Raw genomic sequence first — 27,958 nt, 5'->3', positions numbered from 1 at the left:
CAAATAGAGTTATATCTAAAATTTTAATTGTAATTTTTTTGAAAGTGAAATGACAGCAGTGGTGCTAAAGGTGATAACGAAAATTTTTTAATTTTTATGATTAAATTATATTTTTGAAAAAAAAATTTAATTTAATTTTAAATTTAATTTTTTTAATTTGTTGATACTAAAAATAAATTTTATAAAATAAAAAATATTATTTTAATATATTTTTAAATAAAAAATATTGTAAAAAAATGCACAGGTACCATTTTCGAACTAGCGCCAAAACGAGAATTGCAATATTAGTTTTGTTGAGTTTAGATTCAAAAGATGAGGAAGATATGTTGTCAGATGTGAGAAGGGCAAGTTGCGATCAGGACCATTCAAAGTGTGGAGAGGAATGAGAAGAGGAGGCCCGCCTGGGATCTTGATTGCCGGTGGGGGCGCCGGGAGAAGAGGGACAGCTGTTCTGCAAGCTACTTATCTAAAATTTATTAGCTGCACTTATGTCTATTATTTTTACATATGCATCAAATATTCTTAATATATTTTATTCTTTAACTATTTTTACACCTTTAACACAACCTTTAGTTTTATTTTATTCTCTCTCTCTCTCTCAATGGTGCAACTCCTCCATTCTATAGTTTTGCTTCATGATCTTGCCTTGCGCCTCCATTTTTCTTCTCTTCCCTCGAGCTGTAGGATTTTGATACCATGTTAGAACTCTGGCTCTGAGCTAATTGCTCATCTTGCTCTTGTTGACATGCCTTTCACCTATATATATTTTGGCTTTATCTTCTCTCTTTCTTACGTGGGACATTTTTACTTCAACAATTGCCAGACAAGTTGCATCACTATATGTACTTTGATTGTGAATTTGACATTAATTAATTTGCCCTGTACGATGAATAATAAGTTTGTAAACATTTTCTTGTTTACAAGAATGAATGAACTTTTACAGATAGAGGCCTTGAAAGATCGAAAGTAATATTAATCATTTGCAATTGATCGTTTCTTGTTCTTGTTTCAGGATTCCTCAGTTTGATCTCTTGACTCCTGCTATTAAGAGAGGATTTCCTCTTACCATACTAACATTAGAATGGCACTGCATGACTCGATGCAGTTGGTTTGGAGAAAGTAGGTAAGCGCAACCTGCAGTTCATATGGCGCCTGCTTTCCTGCAAATCTTCTGTCCACAATTCATGATTTGGTTGATGGCTAGCCGTGGGCAAGAGATCTCTTTTAGATCAATCAAGTCTGTGGAATCCACGTCGTAACTTTTTATTGGAAGACATTCTCACCATCATTCTATTCTTGGAGGTTTTGGCATCGCCTTTGTCTTCGAAATCAGTCGGTTCTTAGAAAATGCCTACTTCCTGCAATGGAAATCCGACTCAAGTAAGAGCAGATGTAACAAGATCATGTGGAATGTCATCAACGGATAATTATTAGTTGAGTAATTCAAATTAAACAGAAGGCTTGATTGCTACAACAGTCTTCGTTTTGTACAGTACTACACTTATTTCCCTCACTAATTATCATTAGCCCATGAATCACAAGCAAACCTATCAGTTAATCAAGGGTCAAGTCTTGTAAGATCCTCAACAAAATAACGATTACACTCGAGTAGCGGGGGAAGTAAATGACAAGCAAAGAAGAAATGGTAGCAAAACTACCAAGTGTAAAAAGAATTAGAGTGATACAATGTTACAGTGACTAAAAGATCAACGAACTGCTAACTGATTGGGTGATCAAACACTACTATACACTACATACATAATATACAGAAGCCATAGCAGCCATTTATGAATGGTGTTTACCTCCTAGACCGCTTTCTTGGCCTCTTTGCCACCTCCTTGCCGCCACTGTCCCTGCCACGCTTTCCTGAAACCCTACTCTCCTCTGCTGCCTTCTTCGATGGCCTCCCAACATTCTTCTTTGATGGACTACTCTCCTGCTTTCCTTGTTTTTTATCACTATTCTTCAACACTCTTTCTTTCCCTCTCTCTCCTTTCCCACCACTTCCTTCCATTTTTCGCTCTCCACCACTACTAGCTCCTCTATTATTATTCTTTGGTGTCTCTGCAGGAGAATTCTTCTTTATTCTCTTCAAGAAATCAACCGCACTTTTTTTCTTCTCCAATGGCAATGCCTCATTTTTCTTTTTTTCGGTTTTAGGAGTTTCAGACTTGTCAGGTGCAGCAACTTTTGTGTCAGGGCTTGTATTTTGCTTCTTGCTCGGAGAAGTAGAACTCTTCGCAAGATTCTTATTACCTCTCCTGGTACTTCTTGCACCAGTTACAGGCTTCTCTTCAGATTTCATCTTTAGCAAACCCTGCTCAACAGCAGGCGGTTTCAGATCATTTACTGGTTTGTTCTCATTGCTTTGCTGCTGCTGCTGCTGCTGCTGCTCAATCTTTGGCCCTAGGCTAGAAGAGGAAGGCTTAGCCGATATTGAACTGCGTTTACGACAAACTATAATAGGGATGGTAGACTTGTGTTTAGCGAGCAATGAATCTGATCTTTCAAGTTCACGTTTGGGTTGGGAAGGAATATTTTCTGGCACTACAGTAGAATCAGATTTTTGGGTATCTTTTCTCATTTCATCCATGACAAGGGATCGGATTTTGTGGGCGGTGAGTGATTCGACAGAGTGTTTGGGAAAGAAAACTAAAGCATTGTTGAAGAGAAGCAAAAGATCTCGGAAGAACAAAAGTTTTGAAGGAGAGTAGGAGCCTTGTTCTAGCTTTGTTTGTATTGCTTCCAAATCCATATGCTGCCGGATCATGTCTTTATACACACCCATTTCCTGGAGTTTTAAATATATGATTATGAATTTCTGATTCTTTACTGAATTATCAATGATAGAAAAGATGACTAGCAATCACACAAACAAAGAAGCTTCGCAATTTTAATCTTATTCTTTTCAAAATTATTAATCTCAGCCTAATACTCCAATAACAAGTCGAGCAAGTTAACTTAGATTAAAAAAACAAGTTAAAACATTAAAAAAAATCAAAAATCAAAAATCAAAATGGTTTTTATCAAGTCAATTACCACGTAGTACTTAGATAAGCAGCTTAGATTGATCAAGATCAAATAAAATATCACTGTTTCAATTTTTTAAAAAATTAAAATATCATCATTATAAAATAAATATAAAATTTAACTGAATCAACTGTCACCTATTAACTTAAATTAAATCATTTCAATTAAAAAACAAGTTAAAAGATTGAAAAAAATTAAAAATCAAAACGGTTTTACCAAGTCAATTACCACGCAGTCAGATAAGCAGCTTAGGTTAATCAAGGTCAAATAAAATATCATTGTTTCCATTTTTTTTTAAATTAAAATATCATCATTTTAAAAAAATATATAAAATTTAACTGAATCAACTGTCACCTAATTTTTTAAAGTCAGAGGCATTATTAAATGGTCTGGGCAAAATTATTGCACAAGCCAATTCATGAGAACCGAGAAAACAACGAGCCAACTGCCTCCATGAAAGCTTGGAATTGTTTTAGGCTCAATGAACTGGGCCAAGCTATAATCTTTTCTTTTAGAGGTGGGACCCAAATGGATAAGGAATTAGGATAATGTGGTGGCAGCTTATTTCACTACAAAAAACAAAGGCAAGAAAAGGTAGGAGATGATGGCTTTATCTTCTATTATTAGGATTGGTGCTGATTTATTAACTAACAACCCACTGAAGGAACACGTTGCATGAATTCAGGTTTACTCTTTGAAAAATCGTTGATATCAATCCTTAATAATCATCTAATCAAATAATCTTTGGGCTAATTTTGGGGAGAGAATTGAGCTGTTTGACAGTATAAAGACGAGAGGGAAGAACAAACGAATATATATGATTAAGGGAAACGACAAGGAAACAAAAAGGTGAAAAAAAATTATCTTTTTAATAATAATTTGTATCAAGATTTTGTACACACATGCGGATTTATTGCCTGTTTAAAAATATTGTTTTTTTTATATTTTTATTTTAAAATAATATTTTTTTATTTTTTTAAATTTATTTTTAATATTAATACATTAATGCAATCTACAAATATAAAAAAATTAATTTGAAATTATAAAAAATTATAAAATTATAAAAATACTCGAGTAAATCATAATGCTAAACATGAAATTAATCCACGTGTCCTACTTTGAGACCAATAAAAATAGCTACTTACTATTTTACAAAATTAGATTATTTAAATAAAATAATAATAATAAATATAATAAATTCAACAAATTTTTCTTAAAAAAATAAAATTGTTTAAATATATTGTAAAAACCATAAAAGAAATATTATTTATTAAAAACAAAAACAGAAAATATTAAGAGAAAAGCCCACACGTACATACCTGGCTCTCAAGCAGGCTTTCAAAAAGAGAACCATTTCTGTGGGCCCTAATCATCTCTAAAAACCCAACCACCGGTTCAGATTTCACCGCCACCGTTTCCTCACCGCCTGTTACTGAAACCTCCTCCTTTCTCTCGCTCCCTTTCCTCTTCCTCCCCGAATTCAACGACTCACTACTCAACTGAGTCACCGAGTCGCCAAACTCGCACGACTCCTCCCCTCCACCACCACCACCACCCTCATCCAGCGCCTTCCGATTCGACCCGCTCACAACCGGGTCCGGTTCACCAGACCCTCCCTGAACCGGTTCAACTTCCTCTAATTTCGCCACCGCATCTTCTCCCCCACCCGAGGCAGTCGAATTCGATTCATTCACCGACCGGTCCTCCCGGTCCGACTCCTCACCTGAAACCGAACCCGGTTTCCCCGGTTCATCCTCGTTTATCAATCTATCTGGCTTCAGATCTGGTTTTTCTGTATTGCCATCTCCTTCTTGAACGCTTCTCTCTCGCTCTTCCTCCAATTTTTTCACCTTCAATTGCAAAGTACTGTCAACAAATACGAATTTTTGTTTCAGATCTGAGCAAACCAAAAAACAAAGTACAAAATACAAGAAAAAAAGCAAAGAATATTCTTTTTTACAGGATGGAAACATCGTATCGTTGGACCTCTTGTTTCAACTCCGCAACACGGAGTTTACGAAGTTCCTCGAGCCATGGAACGCTTACAATATTATTATTAATAATATCAGTGTTAATGTTGTTTTGTTCTTCATCTTGATTATCCTCCTCCGGTGTATGGTTGTGATTGAGGTTGTTGATGATGGTGGTATTGAATCTGCGGTTTAGGTCAAGGTATTTCTGCTGGCAAATTTGAGCAGTGGTTAAGAGATGAGGAAGACAGGTTTTGGTTTGAAGTTCTAAAGCAACGGAATCCCAGTTCTTGAAACCATGACGCTTGACGGCACTTGCTAACAACAGCTCTTCCCACGTGCCCCATGACTGTTGGTTTTGGTGGTGAATGTCTTCTTCTTGGTTAGCCATGATTGGTTTGGTTTGGTTTTGATGGGGGAGGGAGCTGAGCTGAGCTGAGCTGAGTTAGAGTTAGGTCTGCCCTACCCTTTTCTTTCCTTCTTGCGATTCTATTCTAAAATTCTGCCCATGCTCTTCACGTCCCTCCTTTTGTTTTCAAAAGTAACAAACAACTTCTAGGGCTTGTGTGCTTTTTAAATTAATAAAACAACTTCGTATTTGTCATTTTTCTTGGCTTATCTTTTATTTTTATTTTTATTTTTTTAACCTAGGAATAGTAGAACAGAAGAAATTTTATTTTATTAAAAAAAGTTGAAAGGGGCTCTGAATTCACCGTTCTACACTTCTACTCTATATATTTTATATTTTATATTTTACAGTGGATGAAAATAATAAATTTATTATTTTACCCTTAAAAAAAGTTTTAGGCTAATAATTAAAGGTATAATTGTCTTTGTAATGAGAGCATGTAGGTATTTTTAAAATATTGATGAAGAGCATGTAAAAATAAAAATAAAATAAATATTTTTAAAATATTTACCTTGTTAAAAAGAAAAAGGAAAGCAGAAACATACAAGAAGCAAAATCAAACTCTTGTAAATGGAATCAAGGAATGACAGTGACAAGAAAGGGCCTGGTGATCAAATTGTGTGCTTTCTAGACTACAATACATAGTGGAAGGCTATTCTTTTGAAGCTATTTGGTATAAACTAGCTGAAAGAGCCATTCCTAAGTTTTACAACCTTCTATTCATCACTTTTACCCATTTTTGCAAAACCAAGCCTGGTTCAACTTAAGACGGCATACAATGACTTGTGAATTATTCCAGCTAAATTCTTTATGATGCAGAAACAAACTACTTAAAGGTGGAGAAAGTAGCATTAGCGTTGGCAAGTGTCTCTAGAAAGTTGAAGTCATACTTTCAAACTCATCAAATAATTGTCTTGCAAACCAACCATTTAGGCAAATTTTTTACAAGCCAAAATTATATGGGCGCCTAGTTAAATGGGCTATAAAGTTAGGAGAATTTGAACTTCAACACAAACATCGTCCAACAATAAAGGGTTAGACCTTGGTATATTTCATCATTGAATGCTATTTTATAAAACGCGTGGATACCCCTAATCATCCACCTTCAATGACAAAAATTTCAGCGAGCACATGTGTTACTTCCCTACTAGAAATTGTAGGTACATGGTGCTTCCAACATAAGTGGAAGTGGAGCTGGAATAATATTTATCAGTCCTGAAGAACAAGTATTAAAATATAGTATTCGTTTTGAGTTCCCTGCTACCAACAATGTAGTAGAATATGAAGCTCTTCTTGCTGGACTACATCTTGCAGAAGCTTTGAATGCCTATCCTTTCCAAGCTCACAGTGATTCTCAGTCAGTGGTTAATTAATGTCAAGGAACAAGTGAAGCAAGAGAACCCATCATGCAATCATATCTTCAAAAAGTCACACCTTATCTCAACATTGAGCACAAAAACATTTCAATCACTCGTATTCCCATAAAAGACAATCAACAAGCAGACCTCTTTTTAAATTAGCACGTTCTAATTTTGTGGAATTTCTTGTCAATGTTTGGGTAGAAGTCTTAGTGAACCTAATATTGGTAAAGATGATCGGGTAGTTGCTCTCATCAATATAATAAAAGGATCCCTATTAGAAAATATTTGTAGATAAAAGAGCTACCTTCAAACAAAAATGAAGTCATTTGCTTGATAGGGTGAGCATTAGGATAATATATAATTAACAACGTCTTATCAGAAGATCTATCTCGGTCCATTACTGAAATGTCTATCCCTGGAGGAGAGCTCCTATATTTTACAAAAAATACATGAAGGCATATGTGGTTTACATATAGACTTCATAGCTCTTGCATCTCAAACAACACGGGCAAAATTTTATTAACCAATTATACTTTAAGATGTCATGAGCCTAATAAATAGGTGTGACAAGTGTCAGAGATTTACTTCAGTTCCTCGATAACCATCTGCATAAATGATAGTTATAACTTCCCCTTGGCCATTTACATAATAGGAAATGGACATTCTAGGTCCATTCCCTAAGGCCACCAGTATGAGACAATTTGTCATAGTAATCGTGGACTATTTTACCAAGTAAGTTAAAGCAGAAGCTCTAGCAAAGATAACCAATAAAAAAATATTTTCTTTCTTTTAGAAAAATATAATATGTCGTTTTGGGCTACCTAGAATTTTGATCACTAATAATGGAACGTAATTTGACAATCAAAAGATGAGAGAACATTACCGAGGCTTCATATAGATCATCATTTCTTTTTACTATCCTACCCTCAGATAAATGATCAAGCTGAGTTGACTAGCATAATTTTGCTCAATGGACTTAAGAAAAATATAAAGGAAGCCAAGTCATAATAGGCAAAATTATTGAGTGAAATCTTATAGGCCTACAAAACAACTCAAAAAACATATATTGGTGAAACACTATTTCTTCTCACATATAGGACAAAAGCCATAATACCCGCTGAAATCAGATGTCCAGGCCATCGAGTTGTTCATTATACCTCAGAAGGCAATGAATAAGGTCTTAAGACCAACCTCGACATCCTAAAATAGTCACCTCTAGCAGCTGTAGTTAGGATGAAGTCTATAAGCTTAGAACTACTCAATATCACAACGTCAAGGTCAAGAATAGAAGATTCAAATTTGGAGACCTCATACTTAGAAAACTAGAGGTTATAGGAAATAGAGAGAGTAAGGGTAAACTAGCTCCAAAATAGGATGATCCTTTCAAAGTTATAAGAATTATCAAAGCTAATACATACCATCTACAAGATATGAAAGGAAAGAATCTCTCTCACACCTAGCATTCAAACCATCTAAAAATATATCATAGTGAATAGGAATGTGTGTTTCACATATAGATATTTTCATTTCTTTATCGTTGTGTATGGCCTACAAAATCCTAGGGGATAGTATGTGTTCTCTTCATAGGCACTCTCCAAGGGATAAACATGGTCTCTCTGCATGATACTACTCTTTAGCTTCCTTCATGACCTTTCTCTCTTCAACCCGCCTACTACTGGAGTGGGCACACATCATAAATGTCTAAAAACAAAAGAGATAATATAAGTTATCTTTCAGAATAGCATAAAACAAAATTAAATTAAATTAAATTAAATTTTTATCTTACTTGAAAAGTCATGTGTCCAATAATGACCAGAATACACTGAAAGCTGGGGTCGATCATTCTTTCCATATCTTAAGGACAGGTGGGGAGTTTTTTCAATGTCTTCATCATGTCCAACCCACCAGGTCCCAGTGTGGACCTCCCCTAGAGAACAATCTCTATTGTCCCTTTTCTTCTTCACTTAAAGTAGGCAAACAAATAGGGGCATGGTCCAACTTGAGATTGAAGAAGATATCCTTCATATTGAAAATTAGAGGAGTTTGACTAGAAGACACAAGAAACAAGTAAAGTAGACTTGTGAGAGTAGGACCGCTATGTAAAGAGGAAATAATCTCCACATCATAATCTAAATGGATAGAGACTTTCCTTCCCTTCCAATGAGAAGTGACCTCTAGAATGAATGAGGTTGGAGTAGGCACCTCAGGACCTCCTGATAGGGAAGAGCGAGACCCTTCGCTGCCTCTTGACAAACCTCATCAACAAGAAGATTAGTTACACAGATATCTTTATGAAATCCTCAGCTTGGACTTGAAATGTTGAAATCTCCTCAATGTTAATTTGAATGAAAGACCTAACATTTCATCTTCACTTCAATGGTTGATTTTCTTTAAAAGAGGAGTTGCCACTAGGAGAGGGTGTAGAAACGTTATTAAGCGTAGACGGGGTAGACCCACTGAATTCGGATCCAGCGGTCCTAGGTAAAAACCCTGCATAAAGAAACAGTAAAGGAATGAAAGGTATTGAAATAAAAAAACATATGAAAGTAAAATTACCTGAAACGCTATATAGCTCTTTAGGCATACAACTGATGTCATATTCAGTATGGAGGTTATCTAACCTAGTACAAACCCTCTCCTCCTTTGGGCCCAAGAATGATTTTTTATTTATACCCACTAGGGGTGTCACATTTGAACATCATGGCGACCAATTAAAAATTTATCTTGGAAAAAGAACAAATATCTGGTATCTTGTTCTTTAAAGGAATAGTCTTATTTAAGGAGTCGTCACCTGATATTATAGCTATTAGAAACCATAACTGGTTAACAGAGATTCTTTGGCACGAGACTGGTTATGCTAAAGGAAAGATATTATCACCCTTGAAGCATCCTACCTGAAGCATGCTGCATTGCTGGTTTTGTCTTAAATTGTTATGAATTTGTTTTCCTTTTTTTTTACAATGTTCCTGACTCTAGCATCAATGAATATTCACCTACGACTATTTCCAACCCTGTTGTTGGTAAATATTACATAACCCAAAAGATGTGGTACTCTTGACTTTGGCGTCAGTGAATATTGAACTACAAATACTTCTCACTCTAGCATTGGTAAATATTACGTAGTGAAAAAGAAAATTTATGGTATTCCTGACTCTGATGTCAGTGAATAAACCAATAAAATGAATTTAAATAAATACATATATACATAAATTTATTTTTTAGAGGGAGTTGGGTCTGACTTACCCTGTCCAGCCTGGTCACTGGCCTAAACCAATGACCCGACCGAGTAGCAAGCATTTGTCAACGCATGCCTACTACATAACCAAATGAATTATAATTCACTGCTACAGTAACAAGTGAATTATAATTCACAGCTACTGTAGCAAGTGGATTATAATGAAAAATGGAGGGAAGGCAAAGAACTTACCTGATGTTGGCCATGGAGACGCTGGTGAAGGAAGACTGGTCGGCTGCTTTCTCCTTCTCTTTTGTTTCTTCTTGTTCTCCACTGGTATTCCCTCCTCCCAGTTCATCTTATGCTTTCTCTATTCTCCTTCACATTCGTCTGTTTAGGAAAGTGTGGTGCAACTGAAGACGAGGACGATGGTAATAGAGACATGATGCTGCTGTCCGAACAAACACTCCCCTGTTTCTTCTTCTTTTCACTTGTTCTAGTCGTTTTGTTTTCTTAGTCTTCGATGTTGGCTTCGTTACCCTAGTCTCTTGTTCGTGTCCCTGTGTTTGTATATGTCTTATCTCTACTAAGAAGAGAAGGTTATTGTTGCCTGTTGCTATAGCTGGTGCATGCTCACGATGCACAGTGGTGGTTGTTGGATGTTGATGGAGCTGGAGGAGGCGTGTAGTGCTAGTCCGTATAGAGGAAGCTTCCTGCAGGGAAGCAGGAGTATAGGTTGTTGGTTTGTGCGCTGTTCACAACAGGTGCAGTCTTGCAGAGAATGGCTGGTGTAAGGATAAGTTATTGTTGGGGGGGCTGTCACAGGTTGGTCAGGATGGTGGCAGCATTGGCCAAAGGAAAAGGAAAGTGGAGTGAGGGGTGCTGGTTTTGCAAGTGACCACGATGGACGATGATGGTGAGGATGGAGGGGTATGCTTTGGTTGAGGAAGATGACCTTTCTTTTTATGTTCTGCTCAGTATAGGTTACGGGGATGAGCTGATGGAGGCCTGCTTTCTGGGGTTCCAAGCCAAGGAAAACTGGTGAAGATAAGAGAGCCCTTGCCCTGTGAAGATTTGGAGGCCAGGGAAGAAAAGAGAAAAAAAAGGGCGACGACGGCTAGTAAAGGGTTCGCCGCTTCACCCCTTTTTATGTTTTTTTTCTTCTTTTTAGTAATGTGTTTTTTTTTCTTGTAATGTCTTCCTCTGATTTTTTTTTTGTAATGTCCCTCCTATGATTTCTTGTAATGGCCTCCCCTATTACTTGTGCATGCATGAAGATCTGTATTTATAGTGCAAAAGTCTCATTGCGAACGGGAAACAAAATCCTAGACAAATTCATTATCTTCTTTGAATTTTAAATTTGATTAAGAATCAAATTCGAAAACGGATAACTATCATTATCCTGATGATAAGAATAGAATGACAAAAGCACATTAAAGTCCCTAGTTTTCACGCAAGTTGACATATCACAATTTTCATCGAAATAAATCCCTGATATTTTAATTTTACATTTTAACCTTACAAAATTAAATTAAAAGCCAACAGGCCCAAAATTAGGTTATAACAAGGGATGTCCTTCAATAATGAGTATAGCTCTAGATTGAGATATACTCATCTTAAGGTCTGCTAAGCCAGTATACCTCACTATTACTCGTTGATCTCTTCACTTTTTTTTTATCAAGAAGACTTTCTCTTCATGATATTTTTCATTGGTCTATGTTGTTTATTAATGAAAGTAAAAAAAAAAAAAACAAGGGATTAAAGGCCCCCCTTCAATGCTATTGATCAAGGTATAACATTGTCTAAATACCCTGACCGAAGACTCCTCGATTAAAAATCCTCAATAATATTTCAAATGAGAATAGAATAATCCATCCATTAGAATGAATTTGAGCAGGACTGAAGTTATAGTACCTTAGAACATCCATTACAAATCCTTGTGAAGGAAATGAGTTTTCAAACTCGTATAAACATAGGGGGTTGTAATGATAATATTACCTCCACTATATTTAGTGATCTAATAGCTGACTAGCACTGGCCAGGGATATTTGATCTCAAGTTACTTAACTCTGTTTGTCGTCCCCATGAGCCTTAGGCAATCTTAGTTGTCCTCTTAGGTTTGAAACCTCCTAGAGAACATCTTTATCTTTTCTTCTAGTAAAAAAAGGCTGGGCGCCATCCCTTTACGATCTAGGGCCAATTCTTATGGCCGAAGATCTTCAATGAGTGGTTTTAATTTTAGGCCTGAAATTGAAATCACCTTTAAAGGATATATTTCCTTTTTCCATTTCTAGAAGTCATAAGGGTATAAGAAAGAAAAGATTGAGAAAGGTTTTATGAAAGCATAAATAAAGAAGATCTGGTTTACCTAATCAATAAATTCCCCTCTACTGTCAAATTGCTCTCTTCTTGTAAAATATTGGAAGAACCTAAGTTTGGAGATCCTAGAAAAAAGTTCAAGAAATGTATAAGAAAAGTTTAAGACATGTATAAATATACCGACTTATCATCAGAGAGTCTTTAAGTCTCTCTAATTGAGATTGTTTTTGCAAGTATTCAAGCTTCTTTTATTAACTTGGAGTTCCTTAGATTAAAACGAAGAAATCTAAGCACTTGAATATATTAATTATCCACTATTTCAAACACTAAATAACCTTACAGTAACATATCTTGGATTTTAGGATATTATATATCACCTACAATTGAAACTTGGTAAATGATAACTAATTACTTTCCAAAAGTTATTGGCGGTAATTTGTAGGTGTCAACCTATCTTGGTGTAGGGGTGGGTATCAATTCAAAGGTGTGGTTTCGGTTAAAAAATCTAACCAAATTAAAAAAAAAAGAATCAACATTTTAAATCTAATCAAATTAGAACAAAAATAAAAATTAATCGGTTCAATTTGGTTTGTATCAGTTTTATTTTTGTTAAAGCTAAAATCTAAATGAGCAAAAAAAATAAAAATTGGGCTTGATTTTTTAAGACAAAAAATAAGTTGTTTGGTTCAATTTGATTATTTATATTATTAACTTTTTCAGTTTGATTTCAGGTCAATTTTTAAAATCTAAAACCAAACCAATTTTTTTTTTCCTTCTAATCAAACTATCCAGCAAATTTAATTTTATTATTTTTTTCAGTTTTTCAAATCAATTATAGATATTCAAGATAATCTAGTTATTTTGCTCATCCATGTTTTCCATGTTTGCGAGATCAATGTTTAGCCAATATATTAATGATAATCTAGTTAGGAGGGGAAAATAGTTTGAACAACAGAAGAGGAGGTTGCAAAAGTCTAATAGAAAGGGAAAATATGGACTTTAAAGGTCTTTCAATTTATAGATTAGAAAAGAGTCGCAATGAGTTAAAAAAGAAAAGGAAAAGAAATTGATGGAGTTTTTGTTTTTTTTAATTAATGGGATAAATAGGAGATCATGTCGCTTTTCTAAATGATGTAACCCTAAAAATTAATTTATTGAATCCAATCTTAAATAATGTTGCTGACATGGCATGTTAATAAATAAAGAATTTAAAAATGCTAGCTAGTTTTTAATTAAGAGCTGCCAGATCCAATAAAAGGTTAAATAGTTATAATAAAGTCATTTTCGTCTCTTGCTTCTTCTTTTTTTAAAAAAAAAACTTTTACTACTTTATGCTCTGAAAAGAAAATACAAGAAAGTGATTGGTAAAAAATTAAAAATAAATTGTTTAACTTCTAAGAGTAAAGAGTGGTGTTTATAAAAGTTGGTGAATAATCTTCTCGAGTAGAATATTGTTAAAGGAAATTATTTTCTCTATAATGTAAATAAAATTTTTTAGGTTATTAGTTACTATATAAGAATGTTTTTATATTAATTATTTAAAAAATTTAATTGTATTGAAAATCTTAATCTTAATTTTATATAATTTAATTAAATAAAATAAGAATAGGATCAACCGATGTAAATTCAAATCTCGAAGTACTTTTTTCCATGTTCATGTATTAAAATGAGAATAGGATTAATCAAAAAATAATTCAATTATAAGAACACAAAAACAATAACATCATTTCACTCATGATTATAATTTTAAATACACTAATGCCAGTTATTTTTTATTTTGAGATGAATATTATTCTTAGAGAGCAACAATTAGAGATCATAAAGCTACTCGTGACCTTTCACTCACTCGTATCTATTTATTTTAAAGAATATATATTATAAAAATATAAATGAGCATACAAAGTTAAAAAGATTTGATGGAGTTGGTTATCGGTTGCTCTTATTCAAAAATATATTCCGGAGAAAAATAAATTTTCAGGTACTATACTTTCATTTAAATCACTATTAGAAAACTTCATTTTAATCTCTATATTTCTTTTTCTTACAAATAAGTCCTTATTTGAAAGTTCTTTCACCCTCGTACTAGATAGCATTTACAGTCTAGCCTTTGAGATTAAATTTTGTTTTGCATTTACAGCAATGTCAAATAGGAATTTTGACCAATTAAGCTTTAAGGAAAAAAAAAAAATTGCCCTCTTAACCCTAACAACTTTAATCTCTTCTCTATCTTTAAGGGGTTCAAAATTTTGATTCTCGGTATCCAAGAAGCCATTCCATCTAAAAGTTTTACTAAAGGTAGAACAAAATGTCTATTTTCTGGCCTCTATAAGAATCTCATACCCAAATCCTTCATAATTTAGGAGAAATTGCAGCATTATTCATCTGCTTTTATGTTTTGGGAAATTTCTCTCATATACATTTTAAGAATTTTGAGAAATCTAGAGAATTGGTGTATACGTTGGGGACCCAATTGATAAAACAATCAATTCGGTGACTCAATTTAAAATTGGTTTGAGGTTGAGCCCTAATATGATGTTAACCCTCAATTATTATTTCCATAAAATTTTGTTCGAATCATAGTATAATTATACATTAGTTTCCAGCTACATTGCATAAGCATTTCTCAGCATCTCAAGGAGCTAATGGGCCTTAAAGCATGGTTTTAATAAAGTTGGAGAAGTGGGCTTGTTTTAAAGACAAAATCCAATTAAGAAATCGAAATATGAAAAGGCCCATGAATCCGAAGACCCAATATGGCATCCCTCCCTTGACACTAGCAGGTGGTGGCAAAAATGGAGACGATGATCTTGAATCTTCCAGCAAAGCAATCATAAAATGGATACTGTAACAGATTTCGGTGGTCTCACACCAGCCATCAGCGTAGGTATAAACTCCGAACGGTGTTGTCATATTCGGACATAGCAATGATCCATTAAAAATAATTTTATAAAAAAAAAAATATATATTTCACATCTTGTTCTCGAGGGAAATATGTCTTGTTCAAAGAGTCGCTGGTTACCTAATATTATGGTCATTAGAAACCCTAACTGGTCAACAGAAATTATATAGTACAAGACTGGTTACGCGAAATAAAAGATATTATCACCACTTAAGCGTCCTACCTGAGGTAAGCTACATTACTGATTTTATCTTAAATTATTACAAGTTTGTTTGTGTTCCGTTCTTATAGTCTTCCTATAATATTCTTGACGCTGGTATCAGTGAATATTTACATATAAATATTTTTAATTCTGGTGTTGGTAGTATTGCATAACCCAAAAAATATAGTATTTTTAACTCTGACGCCAGTGAATAAATCTGTAAAATTTGAATTTAAATAAAGAAGAAACAGTTGTTTTTAAGAATTGGATCTAACTTAGCTGTACGGGTTGGGCTAGATCCAGAAGCCCAATCCAATTACTGGCCCAGGCCAGTAACCAGCTCTCCAACTGTTGCATGCATGCGTGAATAATTCACGCATGCATGCAACCGTAACAATGTAATTGAATTGTTACAGGCAATAAGGAGGACTTACTCGAGCACAGCTACCGCAAGAGGCGAGGAGGGATACAGTCGGGCGCTGCTCATGGTTGACCAAGGGCAGAGGGGTGTGCAAGGCTGAGGTGGGCTTTAGCCCAGGAGAAAAAAATAAATCCTAACCTTCAATGTACAAAACTCTAATTCACACATAAATGCATATAAATGCAGCAATTAATAGTTTGAATAAGTTCTGAAAAAAAAATTAGTGCTCTAATGGAACTAAATTAAATTTTCTCAAATGTATTCTCATAAAAAAAAAACCCTGATTTGACATTAGTATTTTCATCTAATATTATTTAGGAATGCAAAATGATTCTTAACAAACAACTAAAACGTATAATTCAGTAAAAACCTAGTTAAAATATTGAATCTTTTTATTAAGTTTTTATATAAATAATCTATTTTTTATCTAACAAATTGATAAGAATATCTTCATGCAAAAATAATTAAATTATATTCTTTTCTTTATCTTTAATATTTTAAAAAATATAAATTTATTTTGGATTTCACATACATAGATTAAAAGATTTTAGTCGACAGATATTATGGTACTAAAAGCAAGATATTATTAAATATATTAATTTTCGGTTAAAATTAAAAAAACTAACCAATTTCCTCGTGATATCCACTAACTAAATCTTGTTAATACATTTATTAAAATTTAATTATTTTATATTATGAGCTTTTACAATAAATTCTCTTACAAAATAGAAAAGATAAATATTAATTGGGAAGATAAAATTATTATTAGCAAATAACCTAAATAAGATACTAGTGAAATCCTAATTGAGAAAATTGAATATTTTTCATTAATTTTAGATATGAATAGTTTATCTTTTATTAGATAAAAAGAAAATATTGTCTTCTTGAAAAAAATGGAGAACTCCTACTTGCGAACTTGAAATTTTATTTAATTATATCTTATTTTTTACCAACTAATAATGCATTGCTTCGAATTTGAGAGATGCTAAATTTGATTTTTTAGTTACATATGTGCAATATATTTGTACACAATATGAGATTGACATACCACATATGAATGTTTTGTATAAAAAGATTATAGGTGATTTATGTCAATAACAAAAATCAATACCAACATTATCATTATGATATATTTTACTCAATAATAGATTTTTAATTGGAATAATTAAATTCTAGATTTAGTGATGGGACAATGAAACTCTTTGTATTTATCTCTGCTTTAGAACCTAAAAACAACTTTAAATCATTTAAAGTTGATGTTATTTGCAAACTTGCTAAGAAATTTTATCATGAAGATTCCAATGAACAAGAGATGTATTATTTGAGATCTCAGATAGAGCATTATTAGATTGACGTGATTCATCATAAGAACTTTTAGAATATGTCTACCATTTTTGAATTATGTCGAGGATTAATTAAAATAAATAAGTCACAACACTATCATTTGATTGATAAGTTGATTTGTCTTATTTTGATTTTGTCTATTTTCATTGTCACTATAAAGCGAGCATTTTCAGCAATAAAACATGTTAAAATTGTGTTTCACAATAAAATAAAAGATAAGTTTTTAGCATATTTTATGATGATTTACATTGAACGAGAGCTTGCTGAAGATATTGATTTAGATTCGATCATAGATGAATTTTATTCCATAAAACATGGAAGGGTGCAACTTTAATAGTATAATTTATTTTTATTTTTTTTCAATTTTATATATTTTAAATCCAAATTAAAAATTTATTGTTAACTTGATAAATTTATATATATAAGTTAATGATTGATCTTGGAAAATAATTTATGTATATCTACTTAATAGCCCAGGGCAGGAAAAATTCATAGATCCGCCATTACGGTTGACAGTCCGACTTGATGTTCACGATGGAGACAACGTTGGTGGCGTGAAGGAGGGTTTCCAAATGTTGCTTTAATGGAGGACGAGAGGAGCACAGTGAAGCTTGTATGTGCTATTTGTTGTTGTTGCACTGCGATACTGGTGTTGCTCCAAGTGCTGGACCGAAAAGAAGGCTGCTGCTGGACATGCGGGGTGCAGCAGTAGGAGAGGAGGAAAGGATAGAAGGGTTCTCTCTGCTGCTGCTGCTGCTGGTAAGGTTGTTAAAATCGCGATTTAACTCGTAAAATAGTATGATTTTACAAGTTAATATATGTTTAACGTGCTGAATCACCTTAAAAACTTGAAAATTAATAAAATTGGGTTGAATTCGAGTGAAATCGGTAAAATCGTAAAAAATCATGATTTTAGTTCTGATTTTATGATTTTAACAAAAACATATACTGCACTGTAATAGTGCATTATATGTTTCCTCCAGACCAATAACGACATGCCATTTGTCCACACCAAAGATGTGTTGTCAGGCGCCAGCTACGCCCGAAAGGGATGACATATATGCTGCAATAGTGCACTTCCTTGTCAGGCTCGATTCCCAATACATGCCCTCTTGCCTTCACTTCAACGGACATGACCCGGGCTTAGCTAATGTGTTCTTAAATGCTAAGAGTACTAGCCAATGTGATCTCATGTAACATTTTTTAAAATTTATTTTTATTTAATTATATAAACATTAAAATATATATTCATAAAAAAAATAATTAAAATTTTAAGTCAAAATTATCTCTGCTCACGAGTAACATGATTTATAAAATAAAAACCAATGACAATTAAATACTTGTTAGATTCTAATAACTTGAATCAAAGAGGAAAGAAAATGTTTATCTTTATCTTTAATAAAAACTCAATTTCCTTATTCATGTATTTCTTGTTCTTTTTTTTTATATTTTTCAATTATTTTGATGTATTAATATTAAAAATAAAAAAAATTATTTTAATATATATAAATTTTTATTTAAACCATGTATTTTAAGTTGCTTGAACTATGTATGAATTTTTATTTGAACCATACATTTTAAGATACTTAACTATATATATATATATATAATTCTTTATGATTTTACGATTCGTTTTTACGATCCAAGTTTATTTTGCATTTTCCGTGCCGTGTTAAAAATGTGTTTTTGACAACCTTGACTGGTGGCTTATGTTTGCTCCCGGTTGCTGGAGCTATTGATGGCACTGTGATAGTAAGGGAGTTGCGGAGAGAGAGGAAGAGAGAATGATGGTCGGTGACCGGAAGGGAGAAAGACTTATTTTGTTTTTTAAAATTTAAGTATGATTAATAATTAAATTTGAAAACGAATAATTATATTTATCTTAATGATAAGGATAAAATAGCAAAAGCATATTATAGTTTATAGTTTCCGTGCAAGTTGATAAATTATATTTTTCATCAAAATAAATTTTTAATTTTATATTTTAACCCACATAAAATTAAATTAAAAACCATCATGCTAAAAATTGAGGTATACAATTCTCATGGATTGTGAGAAGGAGAATGCATGCTTGCAAACTTACATGATAGACAACCATGAAGTCGTTCCTATGATCATATTGGCCTCTCACAAGGATTCCAACAAGTGTCTTTAGCGAAAAACGTTGGTAATTCTGCTCTCAACTTCTGCATCTCCTCCATCTTAGAGTATTTACTCAAGTAAATTCTACTGCTAGAATTTGGCAGGCAAGGTCGCATATAAGCAGGATTCTCTTAACCCCAAAGTGAACTAGAATTTTATATTGGGATATCAGGATATGCATCTCCTCATTCCGTACTCTATTACATCCTCAAGATAAGGAAAAGTCAAGGTCAATAATAATATACAATTTGATAGTTAGATTGGTTGTATAATAGAAGCATAATATTTGTTCAACGAGTGCGGCTAACTGAACAGTGAACAAGATTTGGTGAGAACGGACCTAGTTGCTTCTCTGAAGGTTCATTATTCCAAAGTGGCATTGCCAGAAAGTTGAATCTCTTCGATAGTTATAAGGTCTTATTGCTTTCTATGTGCTAAGAGTGGTTTCTGGTGTAGGCAGTGCTGAGAAAGTAGAAAGAAAGCAAGGTTGAAGAATCAATTCATTATACTGTCAATTAACCTCTCTTTTAATGTCAGCACTTGAGCCTTAGCCTCATCATTAGCCTGTCACAGTAACTAGTAGGTTCAGCAATTTCCCCAACCTTTTTCCTTTCAGCTTAGTAAAAATTGCCTGTGAACCACTTGTTAGGTTCCATACGAATTTGTCATGGCCTGCCACCAACCAGCTACTTTGTTCCATCCAGCTCAGAGTTTTAGTTTTCAAATCCCTTAGTGCTCTTATGGTTATCAAAACATGTTAAACAAAAGCAACTTGACCTGGAAACTCTACCGCATCTTTAGTTGACTTTGCTTGATAGCAGAGTCAACGGTAGCACTGTGTGTGGATATCTTGCGAATTTGAGCAGAAGAGTTTGATTTACCACTAAAAACAAGTTGAGAGAAGAGAGAAAATCTGAGGTTCATGGGGAGGCTACCTGCCCAAACTGAAGCTGCAATTCAGCATTTCAGCCATCCACACCCATTACAGCTCTCCAATTACCAGCCCCAACAGACGCTTTGCCTAGCTTCATGTTCAGGTTGCAAGCTCAAGATCTCGGGATGGATCTACTCTTGCACACAGTGCAACTACTTTCTTCATGTTTCTTGTTCCCAAATGCCTCAACAGATCACTCATCCATATCACCAAAACCATGTTCTGTCTCTCCTCTCAACCCCCATGTATCCTGGAGACTTATTCAACTGTGATGCGTGTGGGAAGCAAGGAAATGGTTTCTCTTACCATTGTGGAACTTGCAACATTTATATCCATACCACATGTGCGGCCATGCCCTTGGTGCTCACCCACCAGTCTCATCATCACCAGTTGAATCTTACACCCTTTGTTCCTTACCCTAACATGAGCTTTTCTTGTGACATATGCCACAACTTTGGTTCCAAGCAATGGCTCTATAGGTGCAACCTCTGTGGATTTGATGCTCACTTGGATTGTGCCGTATCACAGCCAAATCCAGCTCAAGCTCAAGCCCAATACTACCAATCAGCAGCACCAGCATCAGGTATTCCTCGGTATCAGGCTGTTGGAACTCCACTGGCAACAGGTCCTGTCATGCAAAACCTTGCACCTAACAATTATGTGCCAAAAGCTGCTACCTCAAATGTTTTTGGATCAAATATGCCTATGTCTAATGGGAGACCAAGGGGGCAGGCGAATTCTTCATTGAACCAGCTAGGCTCTATATTGTTGCCGGCACTACTTGGTATTGGCATCGGTGGTCTTGGTGGTGGCAGAAATAATAGTGGCGGAGGTATTAATCTTGGAGGCACCTTTGGTGGGGGTGGCGGGGATTTATCATCATCATTAAGTGGAGTTGATATTGGAGGATTTGGAGGTGGAATGGACCTTGGAGGTGGTTCCAGTTTTTAGCTATCTATTCAGATTTTTCATGTGTATTGACAACGTCTGTTTCTCTATGCTTTAATAATCTGAGGTTCCAGGATTGTTTTCTTGCAAGAGAAAAACAGAATCCTTGGGATGGAAAAGAAAAGGCACCCTTAAATTCTAATTGTTGTATTATGATGATCATCATCAGTACTTGGGAATAAGATTTGCGTTGAAGGAAGCTACTAGCCATCAAGATCAACTCACTATCCCCATGAATAATCTGTTGTAGTTGATGCTGATTTCTGAGAAGAAAATTGTGATTTAAGACTTTTCATTGTGTTCTAAAGTTATATATATATATATATATATATATATATATATATATATATATATATATATATATATAGCCAATTATATAATAGACAAAAAAAAAACATTACATATCAAAATTATTTAATTTATATGCATTTGAAATTAATCATTCAAATTATTTTTTACTTCATATAGATTATTTAAAAATACAATACCATAGTTACAAGCTTTAGAGCTATTTGAAATTTATATAACTAGACATAAAAATGTAATAAAAAAAAAAAAACAATATCATGAGCACATGATTGATTTTTCTCAAAGATCATGGACAAAAATAGAAGATAATTAAGAGTATATGGACTAAAATGGAGATTTAAACAAAGCAGAAACCACCAAAAATATCATTAGCTCGCAAAAGAATATAACAGGACCAAAGTTTCTTGACCTGGTAGCTTTGGTGCCACAACTCCAATCACAAATCCTCAGGGACATCAAAGTCAGTGCTCAAAACGACAGCACTTTATACCCAGCTGGCCTTGAACATGCAAGAAACCAAGCACCTGTCAATCAATCCCTCAAACAACTACCACCTCTTGCTTTAGCTTTTATTGATTGCTATAAAATGATTTTATGGATAAATCTTTGATCTTGAAGAAGACCTGAGCTGTTCATCTGCTCCATACAGGTGCTTATCCTATTCTTTTCTTTTCTTTTTCAATTTCTTGATTATTATTGTTGTTATTGTTTGATTGTGTTTTTGTTTACAATCTTGGTCTTATTTACATTCTTGGGCCTCAAAAGATTAATGGGTTTTTTTTTTCTGTTTGCTTGAAAAAAATATTAAAAATATAGAGGGGAGAACTTTCAGTTTCTGGGTTTTGTTTTTTAGTGCCTAAATCAATGATTGAGCTGGTTTTGGATTTTTTTTTCATTTTGGTTGGAGTTCGATTTGGTTTGGATTTTAATTATTTTTTTCTTAAGCTGATTTTGATTTTCTTTTTTGGGTATGCATGGAGGGTTTAGTTTAGTAAAGTTTGGATTTTTTCCCCTCTTCTATAGTTATTTAGAGAGTGACAATTGTCTCAATTAATTTTTGTTTTTAGGGAGTTTAAGATAATGGGAAATTTCAGTTTCTGGGTGAGTTAAAGATTGTGTGTTTTTATTGTTCTTTGCAGGGTAGGGTATATTGAGATTCTGGTTTTTGTTGTAGAAAGATTTTTGAATCAGAGTGGTGTAAGTTTTTTGCTAGAAATAATGGATCTTGATTTGAACCAAGAGCCTTTATACCCTTCCAATGACTCGCTGTTGGGACTAGCATCCATACGAGATGAATTAGAAAACACCCATGGTCATATAGAAGAACGCCTCAGGCAGCTTGAAGCAGTTACTTTCAGGGCTAGACAACGACAGAGATGGAGACAAAGTCACTTTACCCCTCAAACAGTGAATGTTTCTGTGGAACCAGCTACTGTTAATGTTCACAGTGACGGTGGGCTGCTTATTGGGGAGGCTGGTGTTGCTACTGAAGAAAGGAGAGATGAGATGAATAAATTTGGCAAAAGAAAGAGTACCTATTTGATAGCTAAAGCATTAGGCAGGAAGGGGAATGGTAAGAAGGCCAGAACTGACAGGAGGAGTGTATTTGATTGTAACATATGCCTTGATATGGCACAAGATCCTATATTAACTTCTTGTGGACACCTGTTTTGTTGGCCGTGCTTCTATCAGCTGTCGTATGTTTACTCGAATGTGAAAGAATGCCCTGTTTGTGTGGAAGAGGTTACAGATACAAGCATTATTCCAATTTACGGCAATGGAAACAGTTATGATAACAAGAAGCTCAAGTTGAAGGAGTCTGGCTTGAAGGTTCCTCCTAGGCCCTCTGCACAAAGAGTTGAGAGTGTGAGGCAACAACTCATTAATCACGGTGCATTTTCTTCTTCCATTGAGGAAAGGATGCGGTATATTGGCAATGTGCTCATTGCAATGGGGGAGATACCTCCATCAGAGGGTCTTGATGGTGTTCCTCTTGAATCTGACAGAATCAGTTTCTTGGCAAATCGAACCAGTACTTCTCAGGCACTGCCTTCCATAGGGGCAGACAGCAGCCAGCACCACCGTTCTGTTCAAGTTTCTAGGTTACTGTTTCAAGGAGCTGCTTCACTATCCTCCTTTTCATCTGCAGTGAACACTGCAATGGAATCTGCTATGGAATCTACAGAAAGATTATTTGAGGACCTTGGGGCAATTTTGCACAGCCATCGTGGGAGAAGAAACCATCAACAATCTTCACGTCCTGCTGATAGAGATTCATTTTCAAGCATTGCTGCTGTTATTCAACCTGACAGCCAGAACCCGGATACTGTTGCCGATGCTGATTCTACATTGCCACAGTCTGCTTCTTCTTCCAGGCCTGACGATGTTGTCACTGTTTCTCAATTGGAAAGCCATAGAACGGGTACTGCTATAGAAAGCAATTTTAGTGTGCCCATTTCTTCATCTTCTAGAAGAAGAAATCTAGTTTTTAGGCTTTCAGAAGTGGACAATAGCGTAGAAACAAATTCTTCTTCATCCAGGAGAAGGATTGAAGTTCCTAGAGCTTCAGGGGCAGACAATGGAAATAACCGTGAACGTAGAAGGAGAAGCTTGAACTGATGTAGCCATAGAAATAAGGGTTAAATTGATTGCATGTTCCTTGTCTGAGTACTGTGATTTAGTTGTGTTGTTGGAAACTAATACATGTTTGTGTTTATGAAGACCGTGTTTGCCAATCTAGGCATTGAGTGCCAATTGCAATTTAAGCAAAATATTGGGATCACACTACAGGTGTTTATACTTTTGCTGTTGTAGATTTATTATCTGGCTTTCATTGGGAAACTATGTGGTTTCTTACTAAAGACGTGTTTACCGAAGCATGCAGCATCATCCTTGATTGCATAGTAGGTGTTCTATAAGACAGAAAGCAGCTATTTAACCGGTACGTGCATGAACTCTTGGTGAAAGATTCGTTTGGTTCTTTCTGCCTTTAGTTATATACATTATACACGTCAATAATTTTATTTAGTTTTTTATTTCCTATTTGAATTTTTTGCTTCCCTGTTCTTTTGTATTTGTGATATCCAAATTCAGTGCACCAAGAGACTTCACACTTAAACTTTTTGTTGCTCTGTTTGCTATGTACAGGCTTCTCTTTTTCTACACATTACCATACCATGTTGTGAAATTTTTTAGACACGTAACAGTATCCAAACAACTAGTTGATGCGTTGTTGAAAGATGACATTGGCTATCACATGGGTTTCATTAAGATATCTTGCATGCCTGGTTAATATCAAACTGCTAGCGGATATCGATTGAGGACTTTTGCCATCCTTGTTTCGTATCAATTACATCAGTTTCACGTGCATGACAATACTTCTTACCTTTCTTGCTCCATAATTTTTCATGTTCCTTATTTTTTAGGCTAGGGATAGAACAGTTATCTAGTTACTTTTGTTAGAAAATACATTATATGTCAAATACAAATATAGTAGTAGAAAAACATCTCATGGATCATCGATACATGGAGTTCTTCCAGAGGGGGACCCCTTGTTAGATTTTTAGGTTTAGTTGAGGTTTTAGTTTTGGGGGGTTTAAGTGTGCAAAGTTTGATATTTTAGGTGTGGAAATGAATTGATTATAGAAATGGTTATAGTGTCAGAGTTGAAAGAAACATTATAGGCCTTGGACTATTGAAGGGAAGGATTTTTATTGCAGAGAAGGTAGCATGCAAGGTTACATAGTAGAAAGCCTTAAATTTTTTGGCTTAGTTACAATTGCTTGGCTATTTCTGAGCCCTTTTACACGACATAGTACACAGTACGCATCAATTACTTGCACTGCTGAACTTCCACTTATTAACCACATATTTACCGACTCATTACTCTAAAAGCTAGAGCTACAACTACTTTGTCTCTAACTAATGTTTATCCAGAACTATCACTACCGAAACTAACAATGGTATTTTAGATTCCACCAAGTGGTAGCTCCTGACCTAATTTGCTTGTGGCAGGGAAATATTAGTCTTCCAAGGCAGAATCAGAATGATTATGTTTATTACATCTGGTGCCTAAGGCCGGTGATGTTAAGATCTGGCATGCAACAATAGTTTTGTGATGATTTTATCTTTGATCCCTCACTTGTGCTGTTAGTATTACTGCGTTTTAAAATGTGCAGTTTGAACTCATGGTATCATGGCAAGAGAATGGGTAAATGATGATTTATCATTAACTATTTGTTCATGCATGTTAAAACGTTACGGCTGTTAGCTGGTAACCTACGTATATTTTTTGTTTTGACTTTTTATGTCAAAAAAAATGAATTATAGGTTTCTTCGAATGTTTAAAAATGATAAGGTGTAGTATCAGGACATGTTCCAAATATGCAAAAGAACACTAGCAAAAACTGTAGGCAGACAATATGGCAGAGTCAAGCAAGTTTAAGAACGCAGAAAAAGGGACTTGAAGCCAACCGTTGTCAGACCATAAACCAGTTAAATAATTATCAATTGAGGCATATTTAAACTCTCCTACCACGAGCTAAATATGATTGTTTTGTCCTATCTGCAAACTGCATTTATGACAAGTCCAAATTTCACAGAGGCAATTTTTCTGAAAATTAGAAAAGATTTTTCGGACTATCAGACAAACTAAACGTAAGAAAGCTCAATTTAGTTTTGACATTTTTAATTGATTTTCTAACAACTATCTGTTCTCCTGAAAGTTGGAATAAACACATGACACAAGAAAAGAATCTGTTTGCAAGTTCATCACATATCTCAAATAGTATTCAAGGTTGAAGCGTTGGTTTTCACGATATCTATTATCTTTATGTCTCAAAATGCTTTCTCTGCTGACTGACAGGAGGGTTATCGGATTAGTGGAAAATCCTGCTCATTGGACTTTGGTTGATGCTAAAGGTGTTGGCAAATTCTAATACCCAAACAAGTGACTAAAAAATGCAGCATCCCTGTATCCTTTCTTAGAACTGGTATAATATGCCTCCAGTCTTGAAAGTATTGCATTCATATGGCCTCTCATTCTGGTTTCACTTGGCTAACGACTTAAATTGCTGCAGGGACAAGTTATTGTGAACCAGTTTGAAGCAATAGCTGCCCATGGACCATTAGGCGGAGAGGTAAGAATGCCTCAGATGAAGTGTTGATCTTAATTTGTGCATGCAACTTTGAGGGTAGGATTGGCCCTATTTCCTTAGAATGTGAACTAGAAGATTTTATCCATATTTCCTGTGGTCTTGCAGGGGAAAGGGGAAAAGGGCTCTCGTTTGAACTGTGAATCCCACTAATAGTCAATCCATTGATAATCTCTTAAAAAGAGAGCATGAATGATCACATATTGAGTCGAGTGTTTCAGTACGTGATCTAGCAAAGTGGTAGAGGGAAATCCCTACAGGTTAGTGATTCATTACTGGTGAAAGAGTGGGATCACACACTAAGCTTCTCAAAAACTATAGTTATCCTAAACGCATGCCACTTCTCTGGTGGACTATATTGGAGAGGTATTATTAGGTGTTTAAAAAGGATTTGTATTGACAATTAAGTAAAGGTTGGCCTCTCCTCCTCAATGTTTCGACAAAGAGCATCAATGGGTTGCCGGATTTTCTTTTCCAAGGCATTGAGAATTTATTGTTTGATTGGTTTTACCATCTGCTATCATGAGTTTCCTGCGAGAGTGTTTGAACAGGATAAGCAATGGAGTGTGCGCGCGCATTAGAATTGGTCCACTAAGCCCAACACAGCTGTCCTGCTATGATGCCTTGTTCTAATAACATATGCTAGGGTTTGGTTTTGGCCCTTCTTTATCTGATAATTTTACAGGTTTAATTCTATATGGTGTTGGCTCACTGTAACTAGCTGAGATTCAAAAAAATCAACGTATTATTTTAGTTATTTTAATTATTTTTACAGTTAATTTTAGATTTTAATTACGTTTTTTACCTGGCTTTAATTCAAAAGTGCGTAATTCGTCTTTTCTTTCATGAACTCTTCCCATGGCAATTACTATCTTGGCAACGAGATATTGCTTATGATCTTCATCAACTATTCCACAATTGTATTCTTCTGGCCTTTTATGCTGCAAAATAAAATTATTTCTAATTTTCATCATTGCACATATTTAATCGCTACTGCTATAATCCATAACCCGGCAACAAGCTTTTTTTTACCCATCAAATCACTATCTCTCTCGATCTTTCACTCGTCCGTGGCCCAACTTGCCATTTTTATGCTCCTCCTCCCCCGTTAAAATCTCTAGTGAGGTGCCATGTCTAATTTCTTAATTTTCTCCACCACAACTCTCTTCTTTTACTCATTGCGCAAACAATACCATGGAGTATAAGTTCAAAGTTATAGAGACAATAGGCCACCATTGATGTGCTTCTCCCTGTTCTTCTTTAGTTTGGAATATTTTTATGAACAAACATTGTAAGGTTTGTATGATACTTTTTCTTACCTTCGTTTTTTCTAAAACTTTTG

The 27,958-nt window shown here is 34.6% G+C and overlaps 3 protein-coding genes and 1 long non-coding RNA gene across 7 annotated transcripts; 3 read left to right on the top strand and 1 right to left on the bottom strand.

Moving 5' to 3' along the window:
• Window positions 1-846: 846 nt before the first annotated feature.
• LOC133670502 (uncharacterized) lies at window positions 847-5,550 on the bottom strand. 3 transcript variants are annotated; one of them, XM_062091022.1, is made up of 4 exons: window positions 5,017-5,550; window positions 4,350-4,880; window positions 1,803-2,791; window positions 847-1,358 (listed from the first exon to the last, which is right to left on the bottom strand). In XM_062091022.1, the coding sequence occupies exons 1-4, from the start codon at window positions 5,389-5,391 to the stop codon at window positions 1,352-1,354; spliced, it is 1,902 nt and encodes a 633-aa protein (XP_061947006.1). In that variant the 5' UTR covers window positions 5,392-5,550; the 3' UTR covers window positions 847-1,351. The 3 variants fall into 3 exon arrangements, with proteins under 3 accessions (XP_061947006.1, XP_061946991.1, XP_061946999.1); XM_062091007.1 differs by having other exon boundaries at window positions 4,350-4,896; window positions 4,991-5,549; XM_062091015.1 differs by lacking the exon at window positions 847-1,358 and having other exon boundaries at window positions 1,555-2,791; window positions 4,350-4,896; window positions 4,991-5,549.
• A 14,154-nt stretch (window positions 5,551-19,704) lies between these two features.
• LOC133699310 (protein VACUOLELESS GAMETOPHYTES) lies at window positions 19,705-21,353 on the top strand. Its single transcript, XM_062122524.1, has one exon. It carries the CDS (start codon window positions 20,195-20,197, stop codon window positions 21,155-21,157), a length of 963 nt encoding a protein of 320 aa, XP_061978508.1. The 5' UTR covers window positions 19,705-20,194; the 3' UTR covers window positions 21,158-21,353.
• Window positions 21,354-21,842: 489 nt separating this feature from the next.
• LOC133672956 (uncharacterized) lies at window positions 21,843-24,245 on the top strand. The gene is made up of 2 exons (XM_062093533.1): window positions 21,843-22,112; window positions 22,603-24,245. The coding sequence occupies exon 2, from the start codon at window positions 22,682-22,684 to the stop codon at window positions 24,080-24,082; it is 1,401 nt and encodes a 466-aa protein (XP_061949517.1). The 5' UTR covers window positions 21,843-22,112; window positions 22,603-22,681; the 3' UTR covers window positions 24,083-24,245.
• A 167-nt stretch (window positions 24,246-24,412) lies between these two features.
• On the top strand, window positions 24,413-27,379 carry LOC133672965 (uncharacterized). Of its 2 annotated transcripts, XR_009834928.1 has the most exons (4): window positions 24,413-26,119; window positions 26,328-26,454; window positions 26,542-26,601; window positions 26,725-27,379. It is a non-coding gene; the product is annotated as an uncharacterized LOC133672965 (long non-coding RNA). The 2 variants fall into 2 exon arrangements; XR_009834927.1 differs by lacking the exon at window positions 24,413-26,119 and having other exon boundaries at window positions 26,126-26,454.
• Window positions 27,380-27,958: the final 579 nt, after the last annotated feature.

The sequence above is a fragment of the Populus nigra genome, chromosome 1 (assembly GCF_951802175.1).
Source record: "Populus nigra chromosome 1, ddPopNigr1.1, whole genome shotgun sequence".
NCBI classification, from domain to species: domain Eukaryota; kingdom Viridiplantae; phylum Streptophyta; class Magnoliopsida; order Malpighiales; family Salicaceae; genus Populus; species Populus nigra.
The sequence above is the reverse complement of the archived record's forward strand: the minus strand, read 5'-3'. Positions and strand labels throughout refer to the sequence as shown.

Coding starts and splice junctions, on each gene's coding strand:
- LOC133670502 (XM_062091007.1), bottom strand. CDS start 5,391: ATGGCTAACCAAGAAGAAGACATTCACCACCAAAACCAACAGTCATGG. Junction 4,897..4,990: donor CGATACGATGTTTCCATCCT/GTAAAAAAGAAT, acceptor ATTTGTTGACAG/TACTTTGCAATTGAAGGTGA. Junction 2,792..4,349: donor AAAGCCTGCTTGAGAGCCAG/GTATGTACGTGT, acceptor TTAAAACTCCAG/GAAATGGGTGTGTATAAAGA.
- LOC133699310 (XM_062122524.1), top strand. CDS start 20,195: ATGGGGAGGCTACCTGCCCAAACTGAAGCTGCAATTCAGCATTTCAGC.
- LOC133672956 (XM_062093533.1), top strand. CDS start 22,682: ATGGATCTTGATTTGAACCAAGAGCCTTTATACCCTTCCAATGACTCG.